At 49.1% G+C, this 8732-nt stretch overlaps 1 protein-coding gene across 6 annotated transcripts in view; it reads right to left on the bottom strand.

Moving 5' to 3' along the window:
- The window catches only part of sec16a (SEC16 homolog A, endoplasmic reticulum export factor), a 73531-nt gene extending 65060 nt beyond the window's left edge, over positions 1-8471 (bottom strand). For 2 of the 6 annotated variants that reach the window (XM_036977739.1, XM_036977741.1), the window contains exons 1-2: positions 8239-8358; positions 2651-6199 (exon numbers count right to left, since the gene is read on the bottom strand). In XM_036977739.1, the coding sequence (XP_036833634.1) occupies positions 2651-6199; positions 8239-8241 (3552 nt within the window). In that variant the 5' untranslated portion in view covers positions 8242-8358. Of the gene's footprint in view, positions 1-2650; positions 6200-8238 lie in introns of all 6 variants that reach the window. The other 4 variants (XM_036977743.1, XM_036977742.1, XM_021603211.2 and 1 more) reach the window with 4 other exon arrangements.
- Between the last annotated feature and the right edge of the window lie 261 nt (positions 8472-8732).

Below are 8732 nucleotides of genomic sequence, written 5' to 3'. Positions count from 1 at the left end.
CATTAATCTACACATAATACCCCATAAAGACAAAGCAAAAACAGTTTAGAATTTTTTGTATATGCATTAACAATAAAAACAGAAATATCTTATTTACAGAAGTATTCAGACCCTTTGCAATGACACTCGGAATTGAGTTCAGGTGCATCCTTTTCCCATTGATCATCCTGGATGTTTCTACAATTTGATTGAAGTCCACCTGTGGTACATTTAATTGATTGGACATGATTTGGAAAGGCACACACCTCTGTATGTGTGTGTGTGTGTGTGTGTGTGTGTGTTATATATATCCCACAGTTCACAGCGCATGTCAGAGCAAACACCAGGCCATGAGTTCAAAGGAATTGTCTGTAGAGATCTGAGACAGGATTGTGTCGAGGCACAGCTCTGGGGAAGGGTACCAAAACATTTCTTCAGTATAGAAGGCCCCCAAGAACACGGTGGCCTCCATCACTCTTAAATGGAAGAAGCTTGGAACCACCAAAACTCTTCCTAGAGCTGGCTGCCCGGCCAAACTGAGCAATCGGGGAGAAGGGCCTCGGTCAGGGAGGTGACCAAGAACCTGATGGTCACTCTGACAGAGCTCCAGAGTTGCTCTGTGGAGATGGGAGAACCTCCCAGAAGGACAAACATCTCTGCAGCACTCCACCAGTCAGGCTTTTAGGGTAAAGTGGCCAGACGAAAGCCACTCCTCAGTAAAAGGCACATGACAGACCGCTTGGAGTTTGCCAAAAGGCACCTGAAGAACTCTCAGACCATGAGAAACAATATTTTCTGGTCTGATGAAAATAAGATTTAACTCCTTGGCCTGAATGCCAAGCGTCACGAATGGAGGAAACCTGGCACCATCCCTACGCCGAAGCATGGTGGTGACGGCATCATGATGTGGGGATGTTTTTCAGCGGTAGGGACTGGGAGAGTAGTCAGGATCAAGGAAAAGATGAACGGAGCAAAGGTAAGATAGATCCTTGATAAAAACCTGCTCCTTAGAGCTCAGGACCTCAAACTGGGGCGAAGGTTCACCTACCAACAGGACAATGACCTTAAGCACACAGCCAAGACAATGCAGGAGTGGTTTCGGAACAGGTCTCAATGTCCTTGAGTGGTACCAGCCAGAGCCAGGACTCCATCGAACATCTCTGGAGAGACCTGAAAATAGCTGTGCAGCAACGCTCCCCAGCCAACCTGACAGAACTTGAGAGGATATGCAGATTAGAATGGGTAACGCCCCAAATACAGGTGTGCCAAGCTTGTAGCGTCATACCCAAGAAGACTCGAGGCTATAATCGCTGCCAAAGGTGCTTCAACAAAGTACTGTGTAAAGTGTCTGAATAATTATGTAAATGTTTATTCATGTACATTTTTTTATTCATTTGCAAACATTTTTAAAAACCTGTTTTTGCTTTGTCATTATGGGGTATTGGGTATAGATTAATTAGGAAAAACATGATTTAATACATTTTAGAATAAGGCTACAATGTAACAAATTGTGTTAAAAGTACTGAGTACTTTCCAAATGCACTGTATTTTTGTGCAGTACCGTATATTTTTGAGAAGATCAGGACTTTACATTGTAATGCTCTAAAGGGCTGGACAGAAATATGCTCTCAGGCTAGATTCCTTTGTTCATATCATCACCTGAACCAAAGTCACTCAGATAATTATATGATACAGGCCTAGGTAGTGTTTTTACCTAAGCCTTTATGTTTTTTAAAGTTTTTCCTAATTGTGGCTACTACCTTTAGTTAATAAAATATTTTAATGTTGAAATCTTTTCTTTGTTTTTTAAGTACTTACAATGTGAATTCTTTAAGAGATGGGTGGGTCTAAGGCTTTAGACTAGAGGGTATGAACGATGCTAAATGGGTGTACATAAAGAGCAGCACTGTAGCTGTTCAATGTCAAAGGTTATCTTTATTACACAATAGGCAATGTAATCCTGTTAATGGTTTGCCTAATGGAGGAACTTGGTGAGAATGTTCAGAAAATCCAATTTGGCAAAAGTATTCCTTTTGTAAATATTAGTGCTGAGCGATTAGTTCTTTTTGAGGTAGGTTCGGTTTCGGTTCGATTATTTAAAAAAATAACATTTTCAATTTCGATAAAACTTAACATTAAATGCACTATGCATTATGTGGCTTGAATGCTGTAACAGAATAAAACAATGAATAAAAGTGCCATTACCGCTTATCACTTATTTACCATAATTAATTCACATTACTTTAATAAAATAATTCAGTTGTGTACATTTTATTTGTTATTTGATGACTATTATTTTATTCCAAGTCATCATCTCATCTCTATAGATCTACTGCATATGATGTGTTATGAAATGCAGTGTACTTAACGTTTATTTGTACAAGAAATCTTATTTAGAGAAAACGAAAAATGTAGATATATATTGTGAATCGCTCATAAAATTTGAAAAAAAAAAAGAAGATTTTTAGGCTATATCACCCAGGCCTACAGAGTACTCCCCCGCCCTAAACTCCATTACATCCCACAGGCAAATTAAACCGTACAAATACTGTAGCGTCACTCCACAATAGTTTGTGAAATATACGGTCTCAAGAGAACCAGATATCCTAGACCTGTGATTCAACATATAACCTGCTGCAAGCAACACTGATAGACTTGTGAGTATGTGTACCTGATAATACTGCTGTGCTCTGGGGTCCACAGGTGCAGGTGGGTACTGAGCAGGAAGATATGATCCTCTGCCATCTGGGTACTCCGGGTAGGCACCTCCGTAGTATCCCCCATACACCTGCCCTGGGGGAGGTGGGCCGTACCCCAGCTGGCTTCCCAGAGACGAGGGAGGTCGCGGTGGGTCTGTAGGGGCTGGCTGGGCTGAAGGAACCCCGGTTCCTGGTGGATGAGGGTTGGCTAGAGGCACATGTCCCCGAGGCCCAGGATAAGCCACAGAGGGGGTGGGTGCATTCCCTGTGACAGGACCCTGCATCGGGGTTGGGTACTGCCCTTGCGGTGGTGGTGCTCCACTGAGAGGGGCTGCAGGGTCATCTCCTTGGCCTTGGTGCCCAGGCTGTGGCACCATGGGTGGCTCAGAGGGTGGTTGTTGGGTGTTTGGGGCCACTGGGGGGGGCATGGGATCGGCAGGCATCTGTGCTGTGGAGGCGTCCCCATTGCCTCTACTCACCTGCTGAGCATCTTTGGTGACCTGCAGGTAAAACCCAGGAGCGTTACTCGCGAGGGGCGGGCCCTGCTGGAGGGAGAGAGGTGGCAGCCCTGCGGCTTGGTTTGGGATCTGAGATTGGTGCATAGAAAAATCAAGCAGCTCGTAATTTGAGAGCTGATTATAATTGCCGGCACCAGGAGCAGCAGGAAGAGGAGCCTGCAAATTAACAGGTAGAGAAGAATGGTTGTTTCTGCACGTTGATTGGACCTTTGAGAGAGGGGAGCGAGCAGGCTGGGACTGGGATGGTGGGGGCGTGATCTCTGGTTTAACCCCTTCCCTGTCATCCCGAACAAGATTGAGAGGGCTCTGACTAGAGGCGACGCTGAAGCTCATTGGTGTAGGGGCAAATAATGGGTTCTGATTGGAGCTCAAGGGAGGACCGGGCTGTGCGGCACTGGCCCCTTGAGCCTGTGAGGGTGGCCTCACAGGTACTGTGACCTCCCTGGGGCTGACCTGATTGGCTGCGAGTGCAGGGTTACTGGGAGGAATCACGCTGTAATTGGAGGTGGGTGGGGCAATCAACACGGGCTGGTGGAGCGATTCAGACACCAGGAGAGAGGCATAGCCCAGATTGGGCTGCGAGTCAGACGTGTCCCCCTCACTCACCTTAGGAGGGTTCTCCAGGTTCTCCGAGGGGTGCTGGGAGGGCGGAGGGGCACGTTGAGGGGGCTGAAGGTCCAAGGAGCCATCCTCGGGGGGCTGGATGACCTCGGCACTGGGCTCTCGCAGTGGGGCAAGGACCGGAGGGGCAGCGGGGACCAGCAGGATGTTGGTTCCCAGGCTAGCGGGGTCATGTTGGGCCCACAGGGTGGTGGCAGGGCTCTCACAGGGCCGGTGGGCCACATGAGCCCGGGACGAGGGCCTGGAGTGGGAGTGACTCAGAGGGTATGCAAGAGGAGGTGCCCCAGCTCCATCCCCAGCTTGAGTGTGCCCTGTAGCTGCTCCGTAGATATTCTCAAGGTTGTCTGGAGGCTGCTCCAGGTTCCCAGGCAGAGAGTCAGAGCCCCTCTCCGCCACCATCCGGGCACGGTCCACCTCCGCTGGGCGCACTGCGACACTGTGTGAGCGCACAGGCTCAAAGGAGGAGTTGGCACTAGCCTGGAAAATGCCGGTGGGTTTGGGAGGACTGGGCGTAGGGGGTTGGCTGTGGCACATTCTCTCCGGGATGCTCTGGTAAGCAGCAGCCATATCCCCGGCCGGAGAGGTGTCAATCTGCTCAAAGTAGCCTCCGGCAGCAGCTGAGGAGAATGCGTCCTCTGAGGGCCGAGGGCTCTCCTGCTGGATGAAGGTGCCCACCACTCCTTGGTGCCGGCGTGGAACTGTACCAGTGCCGCTGCCGTGGCTCAAGTTGCTGTAGCTAGAGGACACGCTGGCAGAACGTATGGGCCGGGGGACAGAGTCGGGGGTCTCCAGATTGGGGCCTGCCTCGTAGCAATCTCCCCCGTGGGCGGCTGCTACAGCAGGGTTGCTCTGGGGCTCGCTGGGTAGGACTTCCTGGTTGGGCACACACTCCAGGTTCTCCACATGGTCAAACTGGGCCTCAGCAGGTTTCTGCTGGATGGGTTTGCCAGCTCCAGGAAAGTTACCATCGTTCATGTAGGTTAATGATTGGCCAGCTTGTGGGGGGGGACCACGGTAACTGTGGGTGGCCTCTGCACCCGCCACCGGGTTGGCTTGGGGTTGAGGGCATGACATCTGCTGGTGATTATGGGAGGGCTGGAAGTCCTGGAGCCCATTCACTGCTCTGGCTCCCTCTCCGGCGAGGGTCTCCTCGTTCTCCACGTCGTTTCCTTTGAAAAACATGGAGATGGTGCCGTCTGGGATGAAGGGGACCGGCGCTGGGACCGGCGCTGGGCCAGGGGTTGATGCATGGTAAGATCCATAGTGGGATCCATGGTGAGACCCGGCCGAGTCGTGCCGATAGTGAGTTCTGGCTGAGTCGGGCCGAGCCAGGCCAGGGCCAGCTCCCATCTGGTGGTAGACCAGGTCCTGGGGGTGCTGGTTGAACCAGGAGTCCAGGGTGGCTGAGCTCTGGCTGAAGTAGGTCTGAGCCTGAAAATGGGCGTTGTGTTGCTGGGGTGTGTTCGCACCTGCCAGGTCAGGCCACTGGGAGCTAGTTGGCCTGTCTGGGTGCTGAGGTGGTGGTTGGGGCTGGTGTTGCTGCTGGGGGTTTGTTGGAGGGGTGTTGCAGGGCAAGGGTGTGTGTGGAGATATTTGGGACTGGGGAGGGGCATTACAAACCTGGGGTAGAGGATCACTAGTGGGTTGGAAATAGTTCTGAACCGACGGGGGGCGGCTCCCATGATCGGGCACCCACTGAGACAAAACGGGAGGCACAGGCTTAAAGGGCATCGCCTGAGGGTGATGGTCTCCTCCGTGGTCCTGACCATAAGGCGCTTGGCCAGACATAGCGGCTGAGGCCATGGGAAGGTGTCCTGGGGTCATCGAGGGGGCTGGCTCCCTAGAGTTAAAATAGCCCTGCTCTGCACTTGGTGGTGCATGGCCTGGCGGGTCAGGTTGCTGTCCAGGGAAAGGGACAGGGGACGCAGTACCGTGAGGGGTTAAGATGCTTACCCCAGGGGTAGAGGGCGGTGGTGGGCCAAGGGGCACAGCCCCAGCCTGTGCACTATCCAGTGGTTGTGGTTGGTGCAGCCCCTGACCCATGCCAGCCTGGTGGTACATACCGGGAGGCAGGGCTTGCAAAGGCAGAGGGCTGCTATTGGGTGGCGGCAGGTGACCTGTAGCCATAGGAGGAGGGGCTTGCCTGCCAAATGCAAAGGGGTCTGTCATGGGCTGGGCTGGTAGTCCCGCCATGACCGCTGCTCCTGTATGCTTGTGGGGCCTTGTCCTCCGGAAGGCATTGGGCCCAACGCCGGCAGGAGGGGGGCCGGATGCACCAGGGGGGCCGGTCCGAGGAGGGGGCTGCATGGCTGCAGTTCTGACAGGTCCAAGGACCAGGCCACTCGATAGTGACGTCACTGAAGAGGTTGAGCTCTGACTTGGCTGTAGGGAGAAGAGAGAAAACAGTAGGGTCATTACTGTGCTTTTGTTGGACTGACCCACCACACCTATATTTGCTCCAAGCTATGTACCTAACCATCTTTTACAGCGTGGCAGTTCTAATGTAAGCCTGATAACAGGCTAAAGATTCTAGAAGATTGTGGAGCTCCAGAACAAAAGCATTGAATTCCAGAACACAAGCACCCCACTTTCCTTGACCAACAGGATTGTATTTGTTACATCCGATTCTCTGCAGCACCCTGAAGTCCAGTCTAGCAATTTGGCCATATTTCTGCTAGTGTACAGGAAATGCAGAAATTCCTGAGTAGCTTAAGGATTTATGGGGGATAAACCCTTTACACCCGCTTATACACACAAACAGACCAATATATTTCTGTATCGGTGAAGTTTTGTATGTGCGGTATCTCACTGTACCGAGTAGCTCAGTTGCTGGAGCATGGCGCTTGCCATTCCAGGGTTGTGAGTTCGATTCCCCAGTGCAAAAGAAGTAATGAAAATCTATTCACTCACTTTTATATGTCGCTGTGGATAGAAGCGTCTGCTAAATGATAAAAATGTATCTCCAACAACCGCTTGACTTCAACGCAAACTGAGCATATTTAAAAGGCTTTTGTGGTGAGTGTGCTACATCCAAAAGCAAATGGTGTGACAGAGATAAAGACTGCTAATCTCACATTGAACTTTGGAGTTATGGTCATTTTCACAACAGGAAAATAAAGCTACGCTACAAGCAATAATGCATACACATTTTACAACATCCAGAGCCATGTTAGCTATGCATTTGAGCAAATAATACCTAATTAATGAGATTTTCCACAGACCTATACTGGGGGAATTTCAGAACACTCATGAATCCTTATATTCCAAACATTACTGAGAGGGGAGCGTGTTGCGTTGGGATATCTACTGCCACTATATGTCTGTTTGTCATACATAATATGACACTTGTCACTGAGGGAGCATGGCGAGGGGTTTGCTGACATTAGCAGCTGAAATGTCAGTATGTCAGAGGATTAGCGAGCTGAACTCTGATCCGCCAGATCTAGCTAGCTTTTGTTGGACGACCACTTTGCGCCTTGTATGCGCCACTGCTGTCACGACCTAGAAGGCAATCGTAGCTATATAGCTTGTTCCAGTCGCTGGGTTTCATCATGAAAGCTAGGTAGGATCCTAGCTTGCTCGCTTCCATGGATTAAACATCAAGGACGACAGACGGCAAATTTCAATTTGGAGACATCGTAGATAAATATTGCATAACGATGTTAGCAATAGGTTATGAAAGCGGAAAAAGACCCTAGAGCTGTTGTGCTAAGCGTCAGTGCTATCCGGAATCCTTGGGACGTCCCTACCCTAAACCCTACCATTTTAAATGTCAACTTCAATGGGGTAGGGACGTCCCAAGGATCCCGACTTGCACGGACCGTGTGCTAAGTGTCAACGTCAAACTGAGCTGCCTTCTAGCTAGCCAACTAGGCTACCACTATGAAATAGATAGCAACAAGCTAACTGCTATAAAATATAGTTAGTTAGCTAAAGTACTGTCATATCCTTGACAAACCACCAGGTTACATCCTTCAGACAACGGGTCCAATGTTAGTTAGCTGTTTAACAACACAACTTCGTGAGTTAATAATTTTATGAGTCCGTACAGCTACCGGACATCGGCGTCTACAGTCGCTAGCTACCTACCTAACGTTAGCTATCCAAATTAGCTAACGTTGGTTAACTGATTTATTGCAGCCAACATTTGTTCACAGATTGAGAGAGCAGCACATCAAATGGATGACACAAAACGTATTGATTAACTTAGATAACATACAGAATATTACAGGACTGGATGTGTATCATCAATACGCTGTTATTACAAGACTTAGCTCCAAATCCGGTATCAGGAACTTCGGATATAGCTAGCTATAGCCTCTTCACGATTTACTTGATGACTGACAGGTAAGTTATAGCTAGCCAACATGTACTTAAATAGCGATTTATTTCTACAATACTCTGAATACCAAAATACTGACCATTTGTCCTTACGAAAAACACATTATCTTACCTCTTCACGATAAAATAAAAGATGAAATGAAGGATTAAATAGGAAGTTCTTACAAATGTACAGGACAGTGAGGCTGAAACACAGCCGCCATATTCAATGAACACATCCTACTAGGCTACGTGTATGCTACCAGCAACGTCACTCTTGTGCCACGTTCAAAACAACTGGGAATTAAAAAATCTCCGACTTCAGTGCGTTCAAAACAACTAGGAACTCTGAAAAAACCGAGCTCCGACTGGGAAAATTCGATTTGAACGGTCATTTAAGTCGGAATTCCAACTCGGGAACTCGAGCCTCTTTCTAGAGCTCCGAACTCAAGATCGCTGAAGTCATGATTTGACCTTGTATTTTTCGGAGTTCCAGTTGTTTTGAATGCGACATAATAACAAACACGGTTGCCTCAAGGGGCCAGTGTTCCGGTCTAGAATCACGGTTTCGACTGATCCTACAGTCTTGCTTCGT

The sequence above is a fragment of the Oncorhynchus mykiss genome, chromosome 5 (genome assembly GCF_013265735.2).
Source record: "Oncorhynchus mykiss isolate Arlee chromosome 5, USDA_OmykA_1.1, whole genome shotgun sequence".
NCBI lineage: Eukaryota > Metazoa > Chordata > Actinopteri > Salmoniformes > Salmonidae > Oncorhynchus > Oncorhynchus mykiss.
Note: the sequence above shows the minus strand (reverse complement) of the source record. Positions and strands in the feature narration are given on the sequence as shown.